Source organism: Numenius arquata, chromosome 2 (genome assembly GCF_964106895.1).
Source record: "Numenius arquata chromosome 2, bNumArq3.hap1.1, whole genome shotgun sequence".
Taxonomy (NCBI): Eukaryota; Metazoa; Chordata; class Aves; order Charadriiformes; family Scolopacidae; genus Numenius; species Numenius arquata.
This window is the reverse complement of record NC_133577.1, coordinates 8,955,512-8,982,990: the sequence shown is the minus strand read 5'-3', so window position 1 is coordinate 8,982,990 and position 27,479 is coordinate 8,955,512. Positions and strand designations below refer to the sequence as shown.

The 27,479-nt window shown below is 41.4% G+C and overlaps 1 protein-coding gene across 1 annotated transcript in view; it reads left to right on the top strand.

The window, feature by feature from the left end:
• Window positions 1-836: 836 nt before the first annotated feature.
• Window positions 837-27,479, top strand: part of SYNJ2 (synaptojanin 2) — a 71,157-nt gene continuing 44,514 nt past the window's right edge. Inside the window, exons 1-5 of the mRNA XM_074166094.1 lie at window positions 837-850; window positions 1,238-1,377; window positions 13,522-13,608; window positions 21,458-21,728; window positions 24,166-24,391. Coding sequence (XP_074022195.1) covers window positions 1,257-1,377; window positions 13,522-13,608; window positions 21,458-21,728; window positions 24,166-24,391 — 705 coding nt within the window. The 5' untranslated portion in view covers window positions 837-850; window positions 1,238-1,256. The remainder of the gene's footprint in view (window positions 851-1,237; window positions 1,378-13,521; window positions 13,609-21,457; window positions 21,729-24,165; window positions 24,392-27,479) is intronic.

Here is a 27,479-nt window from a genome sequence, read left to right as displayed (position 1 = left end):
TCATCTGAACACATTTGTGTACCGGTGTCTACCTCCTCAATCATAGAATTGTTTTGGTTGGAAAAGACCTTTAAGTTAATCAAGTCCAACCATTAACCTAACACTGCCAAGTTACCACTAAGCCATGTCCCTAAACACCACGTCTACCCGTCTTTTAACTACCCCCAGGGATGGTGACTCCACCACTTCCCTGGGCAGCCCATTCCAATGCTCGACAACCCTTTTGGTGAAGAAATTTTTCCTAATATCCAATCTAAACCTCCCCTGGCACAACTTGAGGCCATTTCCTCTTTCCCTACCGCTTGCTACTTGGGAGAACGACCCCCACCTCTCTACACCCTCCTTCCAGGTATCTGTAGAGAGCGATAAGGTCTCCGCTCAGCCTCTTTTTCTCCGGGCTTTACACACAACAGGCAGGACAGTGCTTTCCAGCCACAGCCGACGCTCTCGGCGAGCCCCGCCGGCAGCCGCTGTGTCCGGGGCAGTCGCCTCACCGCCGGCAGGCCCGGGCGGCGGGGGGGGCCGGGGCGGCCGCTCCCCGGCGGGAAGCGGGCATGACCGCAGCCTCTTCTCGGTCCGCCGCGGGAAAGGATTTCGTCGCCTCTTCACTCCTGGCCGGCCCTCCTCGCCTCACGGCGGGAAGGGCCGCTGGGGCTTCACCTCAGCCGCCGCGGCCCGGGGGTGGGGAGCGGCGCCGCTGGGCCGGGCCGGGCCGGGCCGGGCCGGGCCGGGGCCCACAGCGCCCGGCGCTGCCGTGGCGAGCGGTCGCGGTCGCTGCTCCTCCCCTCTCCCCGCGGAGCAGGGCGGGTGGCGGCGCCGTCTACCTGTCCCGGAGGAGGAGGAGGAGCCGCAGCTAGGGAGCCGGAGGGACAAAGTTAACTGGAAAGTTTACGAGGGACCGTGGGTGGGAAGAGAAAGGCGGAGAGGAGAGGGGGAAGTCGCTCCCGCCCCGCTGGCCGCAGCCGGGAGCTCCCGAGGAGGAGGAGGAGGCGGCAGCCTTGCGGGGCCGGCGAGAAGCGGCAGCCGCAAACTCTCCACTCCCTTCCCGGCTGGGCGCCCTCTCACAAGGCGCTTGGAGGCCTGCTGAGGTGACCGGCTGCCGGGAGGGGGACACGGCCGTCCTCCCGCCGGGGAGAAGCGGGCTGCGAGGACCGGGGGACGCCGCGCTCGGGGGAGCTCCCGCGGGGGAGGAGGGTCGCATCCCTCCCTTCGCCGGCACCCCCTGCTCTTTTCCTCCCCGGGACCGGGCGGCTTCCATGGCGCTGAGCAAAGGGCTGCGGCTGCTCTGGAAGCAGGAGCCGGGGCCGAGCGCCCTGCTGGAGGCGCGCAGCCGCCAGGACTGCCTGTTGCTGGAGGCCGGCACGGTGGCGGCGCTCAGTAAGTGCCCCGCGGCGGGCAGGGCAGGGCAGGGCAGGGCCGGGCCGGGCGGGTTCCCGCGCGGTGGCTGTGGCGTGGGGAGGTGGCGTGTTCGTGGGTACGAGCCTGGTCCCCCCTGTGGTGCCAGCGGAGGGGGTCCGGGATGGGGTGGCAGCAGACGACCCCCCAGGAGGTTGGGGGCACTTTCCCCTGTGACGGGGAGAGCTCAGACCCGGGCCCACTGACCTTGGGGTCCCCTCACTTTATACCCCGGCCTCCAGCATGGCCCTCCAAGGCCTGCCCACCTGCTGCCGGTTTGGGGTGACCCCCGGTGCCCTGCTGGCCAGCATCTCCTCTGCCCTCTGCGACCCCAGGCCTGATCCATGTCTGAGCAGCTCTTTCTCTGCTCTAGGTCTCTTAAGCCTCCTCGCCAGCAGCCGGGGTGGGAGAAGCAGGAGAGGCCACCTGCCTGCCTGGTGGCCGTGGGGTCTGGGCACAGGGCGCCGTTACTGTGCGAGGCTTGTTACTCTGCAGCCTTGTATGAGCCTCGCTGACTGCAGAGGAGGGTCCAGCTAAAGGGATGTGGCCCGGTGGCTCTTGAATCAAGTTTCTATTCAGCTACATCGGGTGCCAACCACCAGTGTAGACACCCAGTTCACAGGAGAGATTGTTTTGGATGACTGAGATTCATGTCCTGTAGAGGAAACCTGGCTTCTTCCTCTGGTGCCATACCTGCCCTTGTGGTTTGCACTGTTTATGGTTGCTTGAGTGTCTGGCTCTTACTGGAGGAGCTCCAGTCTCACCTGGGGCAGTAGAAGTCGTGAACATACTCAGGGTTGTCTCATCTTGTGTTTTGATACTCGCCACCCACGAGTTAATGCAGTGCTAACGTTGAGGCGGACACAGGAAAATGAGGCGACTGAGAACGTAAGGTGCAAAAAACAATGCAGGGGAGCATGTTGTGCTTGTGCTGTGTTCTTAAATTGTTTTGTGTGTAATACTTGCCTGTTCCAGCAATCACGCTGCGGTTTGCGGTGGTTTAGAAGTCTATATTCAAGCAGCTCAAAGGAAAAGGGGAAGAACTTAAACTGTGAACTCTGTGTAGTAAGATCTGTATGTATGTTGTGGTTTGTACAGTGTCAGTCACAGTATCAGCTCAGGATCCAGGCCCACCGAGCTGAATCTTCCATGATATATGGTGGCAAGACATCCACACTGAAGTGCTTAGGCATTGGGGATTTAATGAATGAAGAAAGCCAAAAGGTCATCAGGTGGCAACTGGTTTTCACAAGAGTGGTTCTGATAGTGGAAAAATTTTGACCTGTTGTGGTAAAGATCCGTTACTGCCACACTGTGGATTTTTTTATAAATTTTATTGAATTTTTATATTGCGTAATACATCAGGGGCTCAGTTTCTTGTTAAATTCATTGGTAATAGTGGACATGAATATGTTACCTTTTTCTAGTTTTTTTTTTTGTGTGTCAGTTTTCAATGAACTGACAAAGTGAAAAGTCTGGCAGTACTGAGCAGCATTTTACTCACTTCCCCTGATTCAAAAACCTGTTGACATTAAAGCTCTCCATTGATATCAGTGGGTTTTGGTTTGTATTTCTTTATTCTGATACAAATCTAAAGCAGCTCCACTGCCTATAGCCAATGCTCATGTGTAAAATTGAGACCAGCATTCATCTAGCTGACCCCAAGCCATTTGTATGACCAGTAGCTGGAAATATTATTTGCCATCTCACTAATTACTGGAATCATCAACTTAGAATAGATTTTTCTCCATCAGTGTTGCTATCTTCCATTTGAATTGCTATAGAATCATAGAATGGTTAGAGTTGGAAGGGACCCTAAAAATCATCGAGTTCTGACCCCCCTGCCATGGGCAGGGACACCTCCCACTAGAGCAGGTTGCTCAAAGCCCCATCCAGCCTGGCCTTAAACACTTCCAGGGATGGAGCATCCACAACTTCCCTGGGCAACCTATAGCTAAAAATGATTAGAGATTTGTATAGGATGTGTGTTAGAAGAATTCTGAAGTAGTGATCCATATAGTGGCTAGTGGAAAAGTCTGTTTGCCATGGCTTTTCAAAGTCCAATGTCACCTCTTGATAATCATACATGTCTGTCTTGGCATCCAGCCCACTCCATGTTAATAACTTTGTCACTCTATTTCATTTGGTTTCTCTTTTCCTGCCTGCTTTGATTCCTATATTGTGGGAAAAGATAGTTTATCCAGTTGAGCCTGGTTAGATTGTTTCTTGCCTTTATGCAGCAAAGGACCAGAAAAGGAGGGAAAAGCAGCAGTAGGTATTGTGATGGGAAATTTACAAGGATTGTGAAGAGGAAGCTCCACAGCCAGGGTGGTAACAGAAACAACATCAATTCTGTTTTGTTTGACTGGCATTTAGGTTGTTAACTAACCATAAAACACTTCAGTGGAAGATTAACAAACTTCGTACACATGTGGTTTCAGATATACTAACCCTAGGATTGTGTTAATTTTGGCACCTGTGTCTAATTTTCTGTTTCTAAAACAAAGTTTTAAAAAAATTGCATACCCGTGGTGAGGAGGAATTATGCAGCTGTGCCTTATTCAAGCTTCCACTCTAACTAAAAGATCTGATATATATACCTGGGGCACTTCAGTTGTACAACAGTTTATGCAGTTTTGCAATAGCAGCCTCATGGCAATAGAACTGTAGAGAGGAATAATCATGAATGGACAACAAAGGTCTGAGAGCAAATTTTAGTCATTGTTCATCACTCTTTTTTTCCATAATTACCAAGTGTCTCTGCCTTGCACAGGCATGACATCTGCACCTCTTTGAAAGTTCAATTGCTTCTATAATACTTTTGTACTAGAAGAAACTCAAATGTTGAATTTAACCTAGTTCGAGTGGCAGAAGGGAGTGAGAATCATCCTAGGAGAAGAGACGTTACAAAAAAGAAATCTAAAAAAACGCACTCTTGTATAAGCACAGTGTCTATGCAGGCCATAAACCTCTGGCAAACTCCTAATTAAAATAAACCCTTTCAAATATGTAAACAAAAAATTTGATACTGTTTTGTGACTGGATGACTTTATACTTTTTCCTCTCTCAGTATGTTATGAAAATCATGGCGACAATTTTAGTTGTAAACTGGTTATATTTCAGAATTTCCTTATTGCATAGAGAGATTTAATATTTTTAACTTGAAAAATATTTGCACATTTGATGTGAGTAGTGAGAAAGTATTGTGGAGATCTCTAATTGTCTGAGATGTCAGCAGTGTATAAAAGGAGAACGCTCAGGCTGTATCGGAAACCTAACCTCAGAAACTTTTGGAAAAATCAAGGAATCAAAAATCACAGCGGGAAAACCTAACTACATAGCCTCAAACCCTTTAACTTAATCTGCATAGTGATTTAATATCAACAGAACAATTTTCTGTTCTATCATAAATTAAATCGCAGTTTTGAAGATGGGAGGTTTTCTTCCTTTTCTCATGATGTCACTGTAGGGTGGAGGGTAAACCTCACTGTTTTGAATTTAACAGCACATTTTGCAAGAGGTGGGGTTTTTTGCCACTGGCAACCCTGAAGCTTCAGGTATCTCCAGAAGGATGGGTGACAGCCTGAAACAATTCCTCCAGGAATTCTCCGAACTAGAACATCAATAATTAGATTCTATAGAAGATGTTTAGAGTTATGAAGGATGAAAAAAAATTGTCATCGATTTAGAAGTTTTGGTTATAGAAGAGGAAGTATAGATACAAATGCTGTTCCTACTTTTAATGCACATTACAGGTTTTCATGCTTTATAGGTGAAGCAAACTGCACAAGGCAGTTCTGAATTGCTGTCAAGGCAGTCACTGAAGTAAACTAAGGCTATAGCACTGAAAATGTAGTTATTTAACTTTATAGCAGGTAATCTTAATGAAATGATGTCAACAGGAGTGCTCTGTTATTGAAATTCAGCATAAAAATATGTTTTTGCAAGGGCAGAGGCAAATGGTGCACAATTTCTTTCTTTTTTTTTTTTTTTGTGTAAACACTTTGATTCTGTGATTAAGGGATGTTACAACACCTGTTACAGTCGATCCTAAATGACCATGGTCTTTTGAAAATACTGAAATTCAAAGCTGGTAACAGTGTATGTTTTGGCAAGCAGGGCTCAAGTTTTTCCTCCAGACTTTTACCCACAGATCTGGCAAGTAAGACTTTACTGGGGACAAACTTACATAGAGTTAAGGGGTGCGTACACTCTGCAGAGCAGCTCCGTGCCTCCTCTGCGGCTTCAGTTGCAGGTCTGTGTGTGGTTCTCTGGTGCGGCTGTGTGAAATCAGGGTAGAGCCTTGCAGGGGGAGGGATGCAAAACCAGGAAGTGGTAATTATTTACCTGCATATCCTTTTTTTTTTTTTTTTTTTTGTTACAGAATGCAGTTTCTACATACATTCACTGTTTACAATTAACTTTAGTTTTGTATTTAGGTGGATAAATGTGCCACTGAGTGGGGTGTGGAAATCCAACACCAATACTTCTGTAAATGTATTGTGAATGTATTTCTATGCAGAACAATGAGCTGTACAGCACAACTCTTTTTCACTCTTATGGCAGAATATTTATATAGCTAATGTCCCCATTTTATCTGCATTCCTAAAACTTCTTGTTTAAATTTAAAAAAGTAGAATAATCCAATTACAAATATTTATGAAGTTTTCTGTAGTTTAGTGGTGTTCAAACTTTTTCCATTTGTGGATCCCTACAAAACTTGTAGTGGAAGTAATCTACAGAGCAGAAGCCTTGCTTTCCTTGGTTATGCTGGCAATGGGCGCTTGCAAACTATGGTTTCTCAGACTGAAATTCACTGCTATAGGTTACAGGAACAAGTGTGTGCTACAGTTCCTTCGCTGTTGTTGAAATGCAAATCCGGTACAGAGAAGAGGGAAGATGTATTGGTGTAAATATAAACTACAAGGCTTGTTTTCTGTGCTAGGAAGCTGGTAGTGGTTGCGAGGTATGAATTCTGCTTGGTGGTTTATGTCTGTACTGACTACAAGTTTCTGTGTTAATATTTGTAATATACGACAGGAAGCACATAAGGATAATGGTCAAGCTCAAGAGCAATGATTTAGAGACTTCCTTTTTATCTTTATGTTTTTGACTTGCTTGCAGTCCACAGGGCTGGCCAGTAGAAACCTGGTGGTTTTATGAGTCCATTCTTCTTTGGTTGTGAATGAATATATTCATATCATAGAATCATAGAATTGTCTAGGTTGGAAGGGACCTTTAAGATCATCTAGTCCGACCATCAACCTAACTCTGGTAAAAAAAAAAAAAAAAACAAACATCACTCAACCATGTCACTAAGCACTATGTCTATCTGTCTTATAAATACCTCCAGGGATGGTGCTTCAACCACTTCCCTGGGCAGCCCCTTCCAATGCTTAATAACCCTTTCAGTGTAAACATTTTTCCTAATATCCGATCTGAACCTCCCCTGGTGCAACTTGAGGCTGTTTCCTCTTGTTCTATCGCCTGTGACTTGGAAGAAGAGACCGACCCCCACCTTTCTACACCCTCCTTTCAGAACCCCAGCTCCCTCAGCCGCTCCTCATAAGACTTGTGCTCCAGACCCCTCACCAGCTTCATTGCCCTTCTCTGGACCTGCTCTAGCACCTCAATGTCTTTTTTGTAGTGAGGGACCCAAAACTGGAAACAGTACTCGAGGTGGGGCCTCAGCAGTGCCGAGTACAGGGGAACGATCACCTCCCAAGTCCTACTCACCACGCTGTACCTGATACAGGCCAGGATGCTGTTGGCCTTCTTGGCCACCTGGGCACACTGCTCGCTCATGTTTGGCCGACAGTCGACCAACACCCCCAGGTCCTTTTCTGCCAGGCAGCTCTCCAGCCACTCTGCCCAATCCTGTAGTGCTGCATGGAGTTGTTGTGACCCAAGTGCAGGACCTGGCACTTGGCCTTGTATATACACATACATATATATATATACACACGCTATATATACACATACAAGTATGAAAATATAATCCCTCACTAGAAGCAGACTGTTCTCCATCTAATATAGAAAGCCAGTGAACTGATTTTTCCAAAATGCCACTTTCCTGATTTGTTTGTTGTGTTTTCAACCAGAAATACCACTTTCTAGAAAATTGGCAATTACATTGCTTAATGTTTTGAATATTCAGACTTTCTTAACTGTAACCCTGACCACAGACTTCTTCCCAACTCTGTATTGCTTAACCTGTATGATATTCCAGATTACACTCTGACTTGCATAATGCCTGTGTAGCTCAGATTGAATGTGAACAGGAAGATTTTAGTGATGAAAGATAATGAAAATGAATGTAAATAAAACAAAGTGCTTTAGGTCTGTCTGAGGATGACAGAAAACAGAATTTGGATGTAAGTTAATTATCTAACCTCATATATTACCAGACATTGCACATATTTCTAGGTAAGACGCTGATGGTAGTGTGTGTATTTTTTTTCTCACGTGTTCTGGGGGTTTTTTTGTGTGTTTCTGTTTGATTATAGATTTGATGATATAGATTACAGAATGATATTTCTGTTTGATTATAGATTTGCTCTTTCTGGGGAAAATTTACATCTCTTCCTGCAAAATGCTAAATGACACAAATAAAGGAAACAGGTTACTGAGACCCCATCACATCAAGCCTATGTTTCTAAAAGTACTTAGAAATGCTTCAGAATATATATGTATAGCAGTACCTACAGCTCAGCAGGTGTCTATTTCCAGAATCAGGCTTAAGAATCAGAGGGGAGAGCCAGAATCTGTAATCTAGTCCCAGACTCTTTTTCTTCAAGAGCTCTTTCTTCAGTTTTATCTTTAAGTTGTAGGTATTACTGTGTCTGTCCTTAATGTGGGACTTGGAACTACAGTACCTTTCTGCCCTCTTACTCCAGTCACTGACCTTTCTGGGCACCAAATGTTTGAGAGTGGCACTGATTCCTGCTGAAGTCTGGTGGATCAGCCTTAAGGAAGGGTTGAATAAAGGAAACTGCATACGTCTGGCTGGTTCCTGCCAGCTGTTAAACTGAATTTGCAGCTTTTACAAGTAGGAAGTCACACTTGGATAGGCCATGTGGTATATGTAGATGTATGTCTTTTCAGGGTGTTTTTCTTTGGCTCTGAAATATTTTACGCGTGGAAAAATGTCATTTTTAGTTGAGTTTATTGTAGCTTAATTTAATTAAATTATTGTGTGCCTCTTGTTTTGCAAGGGTTAAAATTTCGGGCTAACATGCCAACATTATATATAATTTACATCAGGAGCTTTTACATAATTAATATTTAGAAAAATGCTTGAGGAATGCAGACAGTGTGCAGGTCTAAAGCTGTTATGAACATGACACAGTTGGGGTAATTATTGCAGAAGCAGGGATACTCAAGTATATGCTTAGTGGAAAGAAAGATTACTAAAAAAAATATTCATAGGAAGCTTTAATGGAGTTTGATTACTATGTATACTGTTTAGTTATTATTAAGTAGTAAAAAAATGCACTATGTATTTGTAAACTTGACTTGTTCTCTAGGTAGAAAATTTTTTCATGAGTTTCATCAACTTTTGTAGCAGTATTGTGCATTAACTATATATGTATGTATGTATCTCAAGCTGTCTGGCTTGAAAAAGGAAGGATTTTGCATGTGCCTCTGCATTTCAGACTTTTTATGAAAGCCATTGCAGAATAAAACCCTAGACTTCGGAATATTTAACGGAGAAACACGGAAATAATTTTCATCTTACAGATTAGAAAAGTGCTATATATCTTTGGATACATTTAGCCGTCGAATGTTGTTGCTAAAACAGTATTTTCAATATTGTTGAAACTTGTCAGATATGGTTTATATTTCCCCTGTTCATCAACAATTCTTTAGAGTTTTGTAGTAGTTTTTCCCTTCAAGTCTCTTCTTCATCCAGCAAAGGCAGACGCGCATCAGTTAAGTTTTGTTATCTGTCTAGTCGCTCTCTTTCTGATTCTGGCTCTTGTGTTCTAGAAGTGTTTGTGAATACTCTAGGAGATGTTTCAGGCCAGGTTTTGGTGGCAGTTATTTGAGATTTCGATAAAAATTTCAAGATTTATAAAGATTTCCTTTTAATAAAAAGACACGAACTTGGCTCAAGCCCTCTGCAATAATGTCCTTTTAAAGTCACACTTTAGTCATCCTTTCTATGTATTGCTTTTTAGAATGGTTGTGGGGGATTCCTCCTCCTTATCCCTCATTCCCACCCAAAACATAAAAAAAAATTGGCTGGGGTGCGTCAGAATCCAGCTAGGACCTCCCAGTGCTGGAGGGACGATGCCTGTATCCTCGCTTGCACACTGGCAAGGCGTGGAGTGAGACAGCACCGTGGTGGCTGGAGGCTCTGAGAGGGACCACGGAGTCATCCCCCCTGTCCCCAGGATCCTTACGGAGGGAGTGCAGCATGTGGGAGCTGCTGTCTGACCTGAGGCCCCTGCTCTGGCCCACGCTAAATGCCAGTGGTCACAGTGCATCTCAGGAGTTTGCGCAACACTGAGGAGTATTAACGGGACAGGAGTCCTTGAATTCCATTGCTATCTATAACAAAAGCATTTTTTTTCCGCCACAAATTTGGTCCATATGCACTGAAATGTTCTCTATTTGCACGACCCACAGGTGTAGCCGTGTCTCTTTGGCATCTTCCTTCCCTCTCAGACTATCCGCAGGGGAGGTCTTGGAGCACGCTGTGTATTTAGAGAGTGCATGGAAACGTCAAAGAAAGATCACTTTGTCACGGAATCACGGAATTGTCAGAGTTGGAAAGAACCTATAGAGATCTAGTCCAACTCCCCTGCTGAAGCAGGATCGCCTGGAGCACATTACTCAGGACTGCATCAAGGAGGGTCTTGAAAATCTCCAGAGATGGAGACTCCACCACCTCTCTGGGCAGCCTGTTCCAGTGCTCTGTCACCCTCACCGGAAAGAGTTTCTCCTCATATTTAAATGGAACTTCCTATGTTCCAGCTTGTGCCTGTTGCCCCTCGTCCTATCGCTGGGAACCACTGAAAAGAGTCCAGCTCCATCATCCTTCAACCTACCCTTTAGGTACTTGTAAACATAGATAAGGTCTCCCCTCAGCCTTCTCTTCTCCAGTCTCAAGAGACCCAGCTCTTTGAGCCTTTCCTCATAAGGGAGATGCTCCAGTCCCTTAATCATCTTAGTTGCCCTACGTTGGACTCTCTCCAGTAGTTCCCTGTACGCTTTTTTGGTTTCTGAGTCTAACTTGCTTCAGGGAGCAAGACGACCCCTAGGGTAAATAACAGAATCTGCTGTGTGGTGGAAGTTATTGGCGAGTTGTTAGCCAGCCAAAAAGAATGGCACCACAGCCCAGAGACCTCCTGGAGTTTGGTGTCCGGAGCCTGCTCCTTCCTTCCAGGCAGCTCTGCTGGTAATGATGCCCCGTGCAGGCAAATCTTCTGTCAAACAGCCCGCCCAGGACAATAGGGTATTTCTGTAGCGCTGCTGACAAAACACAGCTATTTTTGTGTGTGTTTGGAAAAGTCCCATGCCAGGAGCTGATGTGCCTGTGATGCCGCTGGCTTGACTCGGGAATCTTTGGTGGCTTTTGTACCACCAGTGTCAGGTGCTTCTTGCTGTTGGCGGCATGAGTTGTGTGTTGGTTATTTCCACGTTGGAATAAATTCCATTCTTTTGGATTGTGCTCTAACCAGACGCTTCAACAGCTGGCTTTCCAACCTGGAATTCTGCTTTGAAGAGTATCACCCTGCTTTCAAGGTCTCTTTTAAACGCTTTCAGGTTGTGCCTTACCCACAAGTTTTCAAGCTCCTGCATCAGTCTGAGATCCGAATCATAGAATCATAGAATCATCTAGGTTGGAAAAGACCCTTGGGATCATCGAGTCCAACCATCTACCCTACCCTACAAAGTTCTCCCCTACACCATATCCCCCAACACCACATCTAAGCGACTCTTAAACTCATCCAAGGATGGTGACTCGACCACCTCCCTGGGCAGCCTATTCCAGTGTCTGACCACTCTTACTGTGAAGAAATTCTTCCTAATGTCCAGTTTAAACCTACCCTGTTGCAGCTTGAAGCCATTCCCTCTTGTTCTATCGCTATTTGCTTGTGAGAAGAGACCAGCACCAACCTCTCTACAATGTCCTTTCAAGTAGTTGTAGAGAGTGATGAGGTCTCCCCTCAGTCTCCTCTTCCTCAAACTAAACAGTCCCAGCTCCCTCAATCGTTCTTCGTACGATTTATGCTCCAGGCCCTTCACCAGCTTCGTTGCCCTCCTCTGTACCTGCTCCAGCACCTCGATATCTCTCTTGGATTGAGGTGCCCAAAACTGGACACAATACTCCAGGTGTGCCTCATCTCGCACTGTTTCTGTCACTCTCTATTTCTTCTTAAACGTTGAATATTTGGAGCAAGAATTTTATTTACGTTTTTTTCTTTTTTATTTTAAAGGGAAAAAGGATAAGCTTTGAAGGCAGAGAACAGATGTATGAAAGAAGTCAGTATGTTGTTGCTGCTCTTTTCTCCTTTGTGAAGATGCCATGGAAAGTGAAACATCACTTTTTGTAACCTCTGTTTAATACATAAGCAGGGCTTGACAGGGAGTCTTTTTAAAAAATGAAACGATGTTACAGTTGTCCTGCTTTGGGCGAGTGGCCACTGACTGTCTAAACTATTTTTGCTGAGTGGTTTTTTTTTTTTTTTTGAAGTGCCAGGGAACTGAGCTTCCAGAGTCTCAGCTCCTAAGAGGTGCTGTTACTGAATGTTTAAATTGTTACTGTCCAGAGGTTTATGTTACCCAATAAATATCCCTTCATCCTCTTTCTGCTGCTTATGTTTTGTTTCACTGGTGTGTGCGTGGTATCAACATTTTACTAGTTTCTCCTGATTCACTCAGTGTTTCTAAGAGGGCAGAATGGATAAGTTGTGAAAATCTGATAGCGAAAATAAAATTAAGAAAAAATTAACGAGTCTTCCTTATTTGTCATGGGTGCAAAAATTGAGACAAATGTGTTTTGATTTCCTTTGGGGGTTGCCTCTGCTAAGGAATTTTGCGAGGGAAATTGTTCTTCCTTTCACTTCAAAATGTCAGCAATATATGGGGTATTTGTTTGTTTTGCGTGCTTCTCTCTGAACTATTTGTCTCTTGAGGTTTATAAAGATAAGTCTGTTTCTTGCTTTTCTGTTCTATCATCCATTGCAGGCCGTTCAGTTTGTCCTTTATATGCCCAGATGTTTCAGATTTTTGTAATTGCTGAAGTTTATTTGGAGCATAAGATTGCAAAGTATTAGCTAACCTCTGCAAGTACCATTTTGCTGTTTATCAGTGGTTCGAGAATTAAATAGACATTTGGGGGTCACAGATGTTTTCCTCAGTCACGAGGCTGACCTTACTCCTCATTGGGAAACATATACAAAACACAGACTTACTCATTCAAGAAATACTTTGGTTTTACTTTAAAATAGTGAGTGACAAGTTTGGGCCATGTTCTGCCTTAGTATCTAAATGTTTAGTTTGCGCTCATGGAAGTCAGTTGTTGCAGAAATACACAAATCTAGCATCAACAAACCTGTTATGTGTTTATTTTTAATCAGCTAATTTTTACTTCTCTGAAATACAAGTTTAATTCTTCCTGAAATCAACATCTGATGTTGTGTCTACATCAAATTATGTTATCTTGTATAAAAAAAAAATCCAGTTCTGTATGAAATTAGACTGTAAGAATCTGGAAGCAGAAACCACCTCTTTTTGCACATCAAGAAAAGATATATAATATTTTAGCTTATGGCCAGACAAATTATTGGTTTTGCTCTTATTTTAGAATGGTGTAAAGTTTACATGTCCCTGTATGTTCCTTTACTTATTCTGAAACTGATGTGGCACCTGTACCATGTTGTTTGGAAAGATAGTGAGTGCCCTTCTTTCTTCTAGGGTGGTGTGTGGAGAGGCTTTGCGTTTCTGTTCATCGCTTTTTAATCACTGTGTTCTTACAGCATTTTAATCCTACCTTTGTACTGTAGTTGTGTTTACTGAGCAAAATCAACTTGGATGCTTTGGTGTAGGCAATAGCAATTTGAAAATTTTATGAAGACTGGAAAACTCAGGTTTTCTACCTTCTGTTTTGTTTCTCAGCTCCAGAAGAAAAGGATGCAATTAAAGGACAATATGAAAAACTCATGGATGCTTATGGCTGCTTAGGAGAGCTTCAGCTTAAATGCGGTAAGTGACCATCTGTATGACTGAGATTATGCTAAGGCAATGCTAAAAGACAACAATGGCTAAAGTTGTCCAATTCCTTAAGTTGTGAAAGCTAATTGCATCTTGTTATGTATGGTCTGGAAAAGATCTATTTCTTTTTCTATGCTGTGCCAAAAGCATATCACTAAATTATAGTCTAAGAATTTCGGGGGGTTTTTTTCTCATTTTTGTTTTGTCTAACATTCTTAGCTGCCTGAAGATAATTGCCATTTTTTTTCCTCTACTACATTTGTCCAAGGCAAGCTATGATTTTTTACTTTTTTTTTTTGAAGGATTGTGTTTAAACACTGATTAATCATGGTCATCTGAGACTGCAGTACTACAGATCGCCAATCCTTGCTATAATGCCAAATTGCCTTTAATTGGGTAATTTACATGGATGAGGATTTGCAAAAGCAGTCCTTTAACTTCAACTAGTATAGTAAGGAATATTTACTGTCATTGCTGTAAATTTCTGTACGGTTTGGGAATCTTGATTTAGGAAAGGACTTGCTATTACACTGCCTACAGGAATTTTAATGGAAATAGCATGTTTTCTGTGGTCATTGATTTAAGGTAATAGTACATTACACAGCAGACTTCAAATTCACTGATGAAAAAGATGCATTGAAACATGAAGCATGTGTTTCATGCCTTGTTCCCATGGTCTTCTTACAGTAAGCCTTAATTTTGACTTGGAGGAATGACAAGACTGTTTTCCATATAACTCGGTGCTCGGTCAAGGAATCCGCTGAAGGCAGTGGTGGTGTGACCACGGGTGTATTTACTCCAGTAGATATAAGTGTATCTTTTTATAGCCCACTTACCATGTTATCATAGAATCATAGAATCATCTAGGTTGGAAAAGACCCTTGGGATCATCAAGTCCGACCATCTACCCTACTCTACAAAGTTCTTCCTTACACCATATCCCCCAACACCACATCTAAGCAACTCTTACTGGTTATGGCTTGAGTAATGTGACTTGAGATGTATCTGAAAAGGCCACTGCAATCTAAAAAGATTTCTGTGTCATAATTTAAAGCAGTAGGTCCATCTAGTCTTCTAAAATGAATGTGGGCTTTGTGTTTGGATTTTTTTTTCTTCATGTGGAGTTAGTTAGACATTTATATGGAGATTAATACCAATTTGTTAATGTAATTAAAAATGGAGGGCTTGTGATTAGTTTTTGTTGGCACTTGGACCTGTTTTTCTTCATAGGAGTCTAATGAATCCTGTTGTAATAGTAAAGGAATGTAGCTATTGAATTCAAGCTCTTCAAGCTACAGATGAGGGTAGTTTCTTGTATATGATGGGAAGTAAATACATCCGGTTTTAGCCTTCATATTAAAAGGTGAATGATTTCAAATGGGGTGAGAAATGTTCTCAGCCTTATTTTTTCTCTTTTATCCTTTTATTTCTGTGTTTCCCATGTGCTTATTTCTTTTTGAGCAACACATGCTTAACTTCAGTGTCCTTAAAGTGTGAGGTTTTTCCTCTCTGAGCTTTGTCACTGCACCTCTGTCTTGTTCTAGCATTAAATTACAAGTCCTGGTACAGGACTTAATTTGGAAGCCATTGTTAAAAATTTTATTGTTAACTGGATAAAAAAGTTAACTACTGGAGGAGGCGAACTTCTAATTGTGATTGAGCAAAAAGTCAGGAGGGTCATGCTCTAGTGCTAAGCAAAGGCAAGCAAACATTTTCTGCTGCTGAAAATGTTTAAAAAAGCAAAGATGATTGCATGTCTGCTATTTCACCATTCAAGAGGTAGCCCATGTTTTTCTCACAGTCTCAGTTAGATCTTCCGTATTACATAGAAGTAAGTTTTATCCCTTTAGCTGTCCCTTACATAAAAGACTAACTCTAGAAAGGAATGCAATGTAACTTTCCCCCCCCCCCTTTTTTTAATATAATGTATTCTAGCAGCTGCAAGCAAGGGCATAATTGGCCAGCTCTTCACTGAGCATCAGCGATCACATAGACTTTGTTCAGGAGTATCAGTATTTTTTTCTTACTACTGGAAACCTGCAGACCATACGTACTAAATTAACTGAAAATATTTGTGAAAGTACATTCCACTGGGATATTAAAAGAGTCTATTTGTAGAGCAGAAGGGGAGACTCTTTTTCAAGACATGAAAGATGCCTCTGAGCACTTTAATTAATCTGTAAATATTGCTACTTAGGAATCCAAATAAATCACATTGTGTGCCTGCCAAAGTAGTTCGTGCTTTTCACAAGAAAGTAGATGAAATATGTGAAACTGACTCACAAAGTTAATGTTTCCCACCAGTAATAACACTCACTTCTATGTGCCTATGTCTGTTAACATGACTCACTAAGTTCTTCTGCTTGCTTTTGTGAGATGGATGGCAGCAGAATGAATTGTACAGTGTTTCTGGGCTGTATCTCAGCCAAGATTTTGCTGCCAAAGAAGATCTCGCAGTGGCAAATACTTCTTAAGCAAAGCGTTAAAAGAGCTGGCTTTGCAGTGTTTGGTTTAGACACTGTGATGATGGGAAGGGGTATACATATGGTAGTATTTTTGATACCGCCACCGCCTAAGTTGTTTAGTTTAATGCAACTGCTCTAAATTAATTTGTGTATATACCCTTGCTCTTGCACATATATGATGTGTAGTTGAAAGGAAGAAGTTTCAAAGGCAAAAAGGACAGCTAAGTACCCATTTTCTATTCCTTTAGAACATTTCCTCATGCAATTGTATTTAGAAGAGGGAGAAAGAGTATCTTTTAGGCTAAAGCTGTAGTTTAGAAAATCTTGGTTATTTTCGTAATTCTGCTATAGATTTCCTCAGCGATTTTCACCTAGTTGCTTAGAATCAGCTCCTCTGCTGTGTTCTGTTGCTAATTTTGAAGGCAGATGAGAAGCAAAAATACCTTGCAAATTGTTTTTCAGTGGACTGCAAAGCGGAGGTATGTGTGGTGTGGAGATGGAACAGGCTGAGGGAACAGAAGGCCACGGCATGACTGTGGTGGAATAGAGAAAGAGCAAAGACTGGCGTGAATTATTTTTTTAAAGGAAAAGGCAGTCTTGAGTGAAATATTTACAGTTAAGAAGGACAAAAGAATGGAATATTGCCTCCTTTTCACTGCAGCTCGTAATAGGCAACTCTGAAGTCATCCCTTAAACTGCAGGGGAAACAATTGCCTTGAGTCATGTAGACAGGTTAAATACAGAAACTGCAGCTTATTATTGTAGGGTGTGACGTACCAGAACTGTGTTTCCTGTTCAGCTTGGATTGAGGCAATTGGTTTCACAAGAGCTTTTGAAAAAATGGATGCAAGTTATTTTTGTCTTCTTTCTGTGCCAAATCTTCTCCATCCTCTGCCTCCCTTGTGCAACCTGATAAAAGGGCATTCAGTACATATCACCATAAACAAAACATTTCTTATATTTCTTCGAAAATGTTCTTTACAGACAGATGTGGTGATTTATAGCTGTAATGGGGCAAAATAATGATCTTGGTCACGATGCAACATTTATACCCATCTCTCTGAAATCAAAATTTGATGCATGAGCTTTGAAAGATATTTTTTTTTTCTTTATTACTGTATATGAGTCTTGCTTTTTCATAGACACGTTGCTGTAGAAAGCATAACCAGTAAGGAACAGGTCTACTTCTTGCTTGAAAATAATTTCAGAGATTTCTTTAAAACATTCTAGATTGCATCCCAAGGAAATGAGGGACATTTACACAGGTGTGATTGTCAATTGCAGTGCTTATGTTCCTAAATCACTTTCATCTATGTGTAAAGTTTAGAAAAGCTAATATGAACCAGAATTGCACTTTAAACTGCTTGTAAAAGTTGGGTTTTTTTTTCTTTTTTTTAAAAAAAAGGTTGTTTTCTAAGGTGAGGGGCCCGATAAATAGTCTGCAGCTGATGTGGTTGTTGGTACAAAGTGAAGTGTAAGATCCAGACCTGGAGCCTTGATCACTTCACAGGAGAAAGGTTTCTATTTTTTCAGGTTGCTTTTTGTTGACCTTAGCACTGGCCCCACTCATCATGCACTTTGCAGCTGTCAGCCAAATGTAACATGCTTTCTGCTACTGTACTGCACATGAAATCAAGAGAAAATTACCATGAATTTTCCACCCAGTGTACTTTCATTAATTACCTTTTTTTTGTAAATAAGAACTGTTGGGCTCCTTTTTCAAGAAAAAAGACTTGAGTTTGGAGTGTCTCCTACTCCAGATATGCAGGGAGCCTCCATAGACTGGTTGCACTGGTAGTACTGGCAGAGCCACTGACTTTAGGAAACTGATTTAGTGTTAATTCTCCTTTTGATCTTGAGGATACTCTGCCAGCATTTTAAAACTCAACTTCCTGACTTATTTGAGCTTACACTTAAGAGGAGACTGCTCATTTGTGGCTTTAGTACTTTTTTTTTCCCATGTTGCTGTTGATGTTCTGGACAGAACAAACATAAATACATTGAATACTGCTTAGTTCCTTCCAGAGGCTGTAACCCCGTAATGTGCTTCCTAATGTTGCCACCAGGTGAATCTGACTGGACCATGCGATGTTTTTTTGTTGTGATTGGCGTGTTAGTCTGGTCCTTCAAGTGCTACTTGCATAAAAGCAGTTTTCAGTTCACTGGAAACTTAAAAGGAGCAGTATTTTTAATGAAATCACAGAATTGGAAATGGTAGTGAGTTGCAGTTTTGAAGAGTTAAGGCTGCAGGGATTAACGGAATAGTCTCGACTGTTTTAAGGGGAAATACCTTCTAGCTTTAAGGAATGTCTGTGTGTTTCGGTTTGATCCATTTCATTAAAGTTGTGATATTTCACAGTTTGCTCAGCAAAACCAATTTAATTGAAATAAATCCTCTCTTTCTTTTGCCATGGCCTCACAAATCCACCTACCATAGGAAATTCCATGTTGTGTTGATAGCAGGGGTTTTTTTTGTTGTTTTTGTTTGGTTTGTGGGGGTTTTTTGGTGGTTGTTTTTTTGTGGGGTTTTTTTTTTTTTTGGTGCTTGTGGTGGGTTTAGTACACCAGGAATGCAACTTCTTGCATTCTTTTGTGAGATTTACTGGATAATAAAAATGAATGGTTTAGGAACAATTTTTTCAGTAAATTCTTGTCAGCTAAAAATGTTGTTTTCCTTGCAATGAATGAACAATTACCAAATAACATTTGCAGTTTTCATAAATGGAGAAAGTTGATAAATTTTTATAAAAATTACTTCCTTCAGTAGCAACATCCATCCTGCTTGAAGCAATTGAAGCAATTTCTATCCTTAAATTGAAGTGCATTTAGGGTAGGGCTGTGGTTGATACATCTGTTTTCATATTAAGTAGCTATTTTCACCAGGAAAGATTATGGCTTGTTGACATTTACATAGCAGAAAGGAAACCACATTGATGTTTTAAAGTTTAAATTTAGAAGTAAACAGACTGATTTTTGGCTTTAATATATCCATAATAATGGTCAGACTTTCGGTGACTGGCAAATAAGCAGAAACATTTTTCCTGTGGCTGGTAATGTTAGGTTTCTGCAGTATTAGGTACACATTTGGATATGTAACACTTCTGTTTTATTCCTTAGAATAGTATTTTCAGTCTGACAAAATGTCTAACTGAAAGCATGAGTGGAGGTACCACAGTCATCATTTCCATCACAAACTTGTCCAATGTAGTTATCAATATATTTAAAAACATTGGCAGCCTAGGTGGAGGGGAAAGACATTGGGGCAAGACAGTGGGAGAAAAAAGGTTTGGGATTGAAAGAAGAGATTCCCAAACATAAACTGATGTTGCTGGGAAAAGAGGGAAGACAGGGAAAGCTGTATTTCACTGTGTGTAGCTGTATATTGTAGTGGTGGGTAAATTCTTACACCTTAATGGAGGCATGATTAAAAGATAAATAGCGGAGTAGTGTTTTAATAGCATTAAATTTGCTGTATGAGGTTCTAAAAGGATGAAGGTCTGACAAGAGCCCTACCTCTGGTCAGGACCCTGTGGCTACATTTGTGCTGTGAAAAAAATGGGCTTGAGCCCACTATTATTAAATTGCTGCTCTTTTTGGCTATTTTAATGTTGACCTTTCCATTCAACCTCTTCTGAACCCTTTAGGAAAGTTTAAGGTCATGGAGGCCAATGAAAGTGCTTGTATTCTTTGTCTCAGAGTCCCCGCCAGCCAGCTCTTCAAGTCTGGTACTACTGGTTCTCTGTGCCTTAAGTTGACTGATATTAAGGCATACTAATAGCGTTTCTATACATTGCTTCCAGATGAGTGAAGTTTACTTTGAGCTAATTCCTCCTTGCCCCTCCTGGCGGCTGCAAGAGACAGTATTTAGTTAGGTATGAACTACCATGGTGGTAACTGATGTATCTCCTATGCTTAATCCTTTATAATTATGCACACTCATGTGCAAAGGAGGAATAAAATACCAGGTTTCATGTCTTTCTGACCCTCTGCTACGGTGTCGTTTAGAAAAGCATACTTCTTAAAAACACTCAAGAAGGAGAACACAGCATACCCTTGTTACAGAAAGCAATGTGATGAACAGAGCTTTTTAGTAAATACCACCTACACTGGCCTTTATGCAAAAGTGGAGTCAGCAGAAAAGAATGAACAAGATCTAATCTCCCACCTTGAACTGCCATTCCAGTCCCACGCGCCTACAAAAATATTCTGGCCCCACTGAAAATCACCCCTAACTCAAGTTTCTCTGGCAAACCTGTGATCTGGAAGCAAGGACCCCCCTGCTGGTGTTGCAGAAAAAAAATAGCTGTTGCACGAGACTTGATCTGCGTTTTCAGACAGTGGGCTACCGCCGAGGGTTAAAAAGTGGTCCTATGAAGTTTTCCTTTTGCTCTCTGAAACCATGCTGTCCTAGACTGTCACTGTGCCCTTAACTAATTAGCTTGCTCTTGGCAGGTCAGCTGTTGTTTCTGCTATTCTAGGGCAATAAATCTTGGCTCATTTCTACCTTTTCTTACTAACTGAAATGAATAGGATGACATTGTCTCCATTAGAGGCCAATTTAAGTAAATCAAACAGTTTCTTCCTAGCAAAACCGGCGTTTTCAGAACAATTGTTCTACTGTTTCTTAATCACTCTATCATTTCAGAGAGAATAAGCAGAGGTTGAAATCCTGCTGTGTACACAAGATCTGATTAGAGGGGTGTTCTCAGGCTTCAAATTTTATCTTTTAGTTTTGAGGCCCTGAAGTTCAGCTGCTTCATGATTTCACATTTTGCTTCACAGCCGTGAGAGCTGGAATTCTTTTTAGTGATAATTGAGGTTGTCATCTAATCAGGTACACTCTTTTGTGACATAAAAAGCAAAATCTCAAGAGCTGGTAATACTGAAACTTTCTGAATGGCTGAACACACCCAGAAATCTGAATGCTTTATGTCTTTAAAATTCAGAAGTCAGTTGAAAAATTCATAGTGAGGAATACATGTTATCTCATGAACGACCTGTTTTTTACCCTTCCCTTCAAACAAATCCAAGGAAAACTGTAGTTCTCTAGGGTGGTGAAATTTGGTTTTGAGTAGTGTCCCAGCACTAAGCTCATTGCAGTGGGAAGTAAGTGGGAAAACCATACTGTAATGCAGCAGAGGATGGGAATATATAAATATTGTGGGTTATGACACAATTGCACTCACCTGCAGTCAAAAAGAGGTCAGAAGTGGAAATGAACATAGATCATGTGCTTGTTTGTATTTGTTTTCTTCTGAAGCAAAGACACTGGCCTCTGCTGGAGCCCTGTCAGCACTGCATGTGACAGGGCTGAGGTGAAGTGGCATAGCCTGTGTCTACCTGTAACCCTTTTCTAACTGTCTGTCACCTTCTAGGTAACGCTCGGCTGCACTTTCTGGTCCTGGTGACAGGCTGTACGTCGGTGGGAAAAATCCTGGACGCTGAAGTTTACAAAATTACTGCAACAGATTTCTGTCCTCTCCAGGAAGAAACCAAGGAAGAGGAGCGCGTTACTGCCTTGAAGAAAATATTGAACTCTGGGATGTTCTATTTCTCCTGGCCTAACGCAGGCTCAAACTTTGACCTGACTGTGCGGGCTCAGAAGCAGGGTGATAACCACTATGAATCTGGCAACTCGTTCTTCTGGTTAGTACTGCATGTTATGCTGAAGTCTTCTGTCGTCCCCAGCTGTATCTTATCGGTCAGACATTCTCAGAAGGAAAGGAACATACACATTTCAGGTGCACCTCCGCTCATTTCATTTTACAGGGCATGTGGCTTTAGTGAATTAGTGGTAAACCTGGGTCAAAAAAGTAACTTCTATTTAATTAAAACTAATCTAATAGTGACAGGCAATTTTAATAACTGGACGTTTTGTGTTTTTAAGAAGGAAACACAACATATATTATTACTCGCACTGTAGAAATATGTTTCTGTATGTCATGAATAGTTTCCCCTGCAATTCTTTTTAATAATTTGTTTTAAAAGGTATCTAGTAGAAACCTGTATTTGAACCGTTCATAAATCCCATCATCTGTTCTGTTTCTTAGGAGTGATGTGTTTAAAGGCTGTAGTTTTAATGTTTCAATAATGTGCCCTAGATTTATGTGGAAAACAATAATATGTTTGTATTTATATGTTTGTAGCTCAGTTTAAATATATATAAGTTGCACAGAAGGCAACTCCTGTGATACACTGCACTCTACCACTTGCTTTCTTGTGCTTATAAAGCAAAGAAGAAAGTATTTCTTGTTGTGGTAAGTATTGGTTGAATGGAAAGGAAAACACAAATGCTGGAGTTTGTTTTCCTTAGCTGGGTTCACTGTTGATGTAATTCAGTTCGTTTGCTTTACAAGTTCTGGCAGAATGCTTGAATTCCTATACCCTCATTTTTTTTTCTTTGTAAACAAAAAGATGGTCACGCAGGAAGCATAGCTGTGCTGGAAATTAATGAGGGTTATACGATGTAGGTGGAAAATAACTGGCAGAGTTAAATATGCCTGTGCTGCTAGAATGTGTGATAAGTCTTGTGGCCCAAAGTAGGTGAATATTAAATAAGCAAAAAAGTTTATTATAATGGATGATAAATAAACATGAGAGAGCAGTTCATTCAGGCTAAATAATCTTTCTAGCTGTGATGTGATTTTGACTGGTAAGATCTAGCGTTTTGAATTTAACTCAGAAGAGAGAGATATAAAACGTGCTTTCAACTGTGCTAATTATGCATCCCTCTCAAAAAACTCTCCAAGTATGTCAAGTGAGACACATAGCTCAAACGAGCTTTGTTCCAGTGATGGAAATTCCTAAGATGTAATATCCCTTAATAAAAAAACAACCTTTAAAGCAACTCTTTTAAACTGTACTGTCTTTTGAAACTTTTCTTCTTGGAATATAAGTATTTGAACTTCCCTTCTTTGCTGCTTCTGGCTAACCTAGAAGTTGGCCTTGAAGAGGTTCCACTCTCCTATATGTTGTAGAGCAGGGGGGAATGGCGACAACATCACATTTAGGGCAGAAAGGTTTTCCAAAGAAAATTTATCTTGAGGCAATTATGTGATATGGGAGATTTCAGACCAAACAATAGATTCTTGAGAAAAGTAAACAATGGAATAAATAGTCACATGATGAAAAACACCAGATGACCTTAGTTATAAGCAATACAAACTCCATGTTAAATGAACTGCAACAACAAAAAAATTCTACTGGAATTTGTCTGAGTGAGGATGACTTCTGCGAGTAGAACTGGGAGAATGAGGTAGAAGAGATACCAAAAATTGTTTTAGAGCTGTCTTTCCGGTTACATATTCAGTTTAAAAATGTAAGAATGACTTGCACCTTTTTCAGAGAAATGCTGTACTCTAGAAGAACAATTCTTTAGGGGTTTCGCTAGATGTAGTAACTCTTGTACAGATCTGCTGTTGAGCAGTAAATGATCATAAAAGGGCCCTCATATGTGACTAAAGGCACATTTTGAAAAATGAAATGAGGAAAACCATCATAATAGAAGAGAGTACATCACTGTTAACCAGGCATGGTAAGTTTCTTAGGTTGTTGATCATAAAATGAATTGAAGGTTAAAACAGACATTCCTCTTAATTCTAGTAGCACTTTTTGCAATATTTCCATTGACTTATGGGTCCAGTTTCTGCCTGGAAAAATTTTCCTGAAAATCCTGGTGGGCTTTAAAGTGGCTCTTGATCCTGTAATGTGTGCTGAGGTCCGGGCAGTACTGGTCAAAAAGTAATTAGCTTGACAGCGCTGTAATTTATGAAGAAGGTTACTAAATATAAATGTTATTTCTGGAGCTGAAAGAGGTGATGCTTGCATCTGAATTTATAAGACATAGGCAAAAGATGTAAGGACAGCACCTTGGCGGTAGCTGTGCTATTAAAAATTGCCATGATTTGTTCACTGTAGTAGTTCACAAGGATTTCTTCCTGATATTTCCTGGTTTTGGATAAAGTAAAGGTATGACAAAAAAGGGTTCACAGAACATTAATTGCTTAAATGAGTGGTTGTTGTGGGGTAGCACCCATGCATGTCTGTCTTATTCAGTAACATATCTGTATCTTGAACCTTTCAGGAACCAACTGTTACATGTGCCCTTCAAACACTACCAGGTGAACTGCTCTGACTGGTTGCTGAAAGTCATCTGTGGTGTCGTGGACATTCGCACTGTTTATGCTTCCCACAAGAAGGCGAAGGCCTGCCTCATCTCTCGCATCAGCTGTGAGCGAGCTGGTGCCCGGTTTCACATCCGAGGGGTCAATGATGATGGACATGTATCTAACTTCGTTGAGACAGAGCAGGTAAGTGGATGTATCCAATAGCTTTGAATAATTAATTCCACTCAAGTTTAATTGGGGCAGAGTTTCCAACAAGAATTAGGGGTGTTCAGAAAGTGTTTTTTCCAATAATACTTAAAATATTATTGCACGACAGATCTCTTTGTTCTTGCTCATTAAACATTTCTCTGCAATCTGTTCTTTTTCTGTGTTTCTGAGTTTTCCATGCACACAATTTTCACTAATACTTTTGATTATTTTCCTGAATGTTAAAGTCTGGCTATTTGATAGACATGGGTTTTTAGATATGTGAAAGTCTGGCTATTTGATAAGCATATAGACATGGGTTTCTAAACCATTCAGAGAGCTCTGTGTGTTAATTCATGTGATATTAGCATGTGTAACAGTAAGTTTCTCAATTGTATGAAAGGCCATGAGGCCCATGTATTAAACAAAAGAATGTTTTCAAATCTGTTCCAGAATAAATGTCACACTTTTATGCATTCTGCATACATTTTTATAGTACATTTTTTATAGAATTTGTCATGTTTCCCATGCTGTGCAATGTTGTAGGAGAACTATTTTGAAAGATTTTCTACAAAATAATGGTCTCTACAGTTAATTTCTTTTTCATTCATTTTAAGTACCTCTGTTAGTCCATGCCACCAGGTTTGCTGGACAAACCATTTAAAGTCCTTTGTGGTACAGTGGCATAACTATGTCTACACTCATGTAAAAGAATTTGGTTAAGGATGCTCGAAGTGATATTCAGCAAAGATTATAGCTGAGATTTGTATTTGACTCTAAGGAAGTCACTTAGAGTCATACAAAATCTTATGATCATAAATATTCATGTTTCAAGTTACTCCTGTCTGCCGTATTGGATTGAAGCCATCACTTCTTTGTACAGTAGGTTTTTCAGCTATAAAATGAGGGTGATTATTAACTTCCTGCCTCACAGGACTTTTGCAGACTAGTGAGAACAACATTTATAAAAGGTACATAGTGTACACTGTGCTATGGTGAAGACAAACTCCCGGCACTCAAATATATCATTCTAGTTAAGAGGAAGCTGCCCAGCAAAGGAGTTGTTTGCTGGGAGTCAAGTCATCTTTGGCTAGTAAAAGAAATCGAGAAAAAATACTATTTTTTTCAGCCTAAGGTGAATTCCAGCAGAACTCATTCTGGAAGAGACTTGGCTTTATATTCCCCTTTGCTCTGTGGGGGATTCCCTCTAGTGAGAGGTAGTATGACACAGTTTTTATAAATATATAGTAAAAACCTTATTTCCAGCTGATGCTGAGACAAAATATATGGGTGAAATGCATTCAGCAGACTCCCTTGATTGACACAGCCAAACACAATAACAGTCAGTTGGTTTTATTACACATGGTTTAGCTTACTACCTTGAAAATGAGCAAAAAGCAATGGACCCTGAAGAATCTGAAATCTTCTGTGCCAGCTGAAATGAGTGCTTTCTTATGCAAGTATAATCACCTTTTCCTTTTTGAATAGAAGTAGTAATTACTAGCAGTCAGAACCATCACACAGAAATGGATGTCTCTATAAGCAGAATAGATAAATGGCTGGTAGTAGTTTTCAATAAAGGACCAGGATCTGCTCCTAAAATTTGGTTGCATTGAGTGTCTGGGCACATCTACAAAACTGCATGTAGTGTAGATTTTTTCTATATGTTTATGTATGTGTCTATATACGTAGATGCAAGTAGATCGCTTAGGTGATGCTCATAAGGGGAGGCTGGTGAGGCATCTCTACGTGACACAGCGAGTGTAACACAGAGATACTTAAGCTACCTGTATCATTACTTGTTCTGGAAGACTTATAGCTGTGTCATTGTAGGACTGTCTCTGACTGCTGAGAGTGGCAACTCCCCCTCAAAGCTGCCCATACTTTAGCACTGGTATTTCCTCCTGGCATTGTGTGAGTGGCCCACGCTCAGTGCTGTCCTTTCTGTTATCCCACTGCACAAGGCAGACATGCCTTCAGGCACCTGCTTGTCCAAAATCCAGTGATGTTTGGGCGCTTTCAAATTTTCTTTTAAGCTGTTTCCTTGATGGTACAGCTTTAACCTCTTCACCTGGTTCTGCCTAGGGACATATGTAGAGCTACCTTAGACTTGACAGTGCTGTGTTGCTCAGCAGAAGGCTTGGTGGAGTTGCAGACTGGTATTCCCCAATCTGCTGGTGAAGTTTGATCCCCAAGACATGCTCAAAGCATTCACAATGTTACAAGTGGGCCTTCCTGCCCGGTGGTCAGAGTTCTTATCAGGGATGTAAGCGGCCTTTTGTTCATGTCTCTCTTTTTTCCTGGTTTGCCTGCATTTTCAGTAGGCTGGCCTGGCAGCTTTCCACTGAGTGTTCAGGCTTCCACAAATTCTGCTTGTTGGATGCCAAACTCTTCCCCTGCAGTGCTTGGGTCTCTAATGTCAGCCTCTGAATTCTCTGCTAATAATTCTCTTTTGTGCCTCTGCTCCAAAGCAACTGCAAGTCAAGTCCTGCAGCATCTACATCTTTCTAGAAAGTCTGTCATTGGGTGCATTGGGAGATACAGATAGGTCTGCGCACTGAAAAGTGGAATTTGCCCCTGGAATTTGGGAACAGAAGAAGGGACATATGCCATTTGAAGTAATGGCTTGGTACATTCTACTATTTCAGTTGAGTGCCTTCTCACGAGCATTTGTGCAAAGTACGTTACTCAGGATTTGAAGAATCTTCTCCTGCTGAAATGCAGAGGAAAGAAAATGTTAGAAAGGGTTCTCAGCTTTCTTTCAGATCAGTCTCACATTGGTGGCACCACATTTAACAGTTGTCTTAATTATGGGAAATACTTCTGCTACCCTGCTTACTAGTTGGGTCAGAAGCAACTCATTCTGTTTAATTATATTCCTGGATAACGTTATGATGCAAATGATTTAGCATGAAAAATGCATTTGCATCCCAGCTTTGCATCCCATGCAAATGGCCTTTGCATTCCAACAGAAAACCTGAGGATTGGCTCCTGGTGAGTGGCAAAGCTGTACTTGGTTGCTAATTCATCCCTGAGCTGGGGCCAGGTCAGGTTCTTCGAGGGAACCGATGTGCTTTGTTCCCCT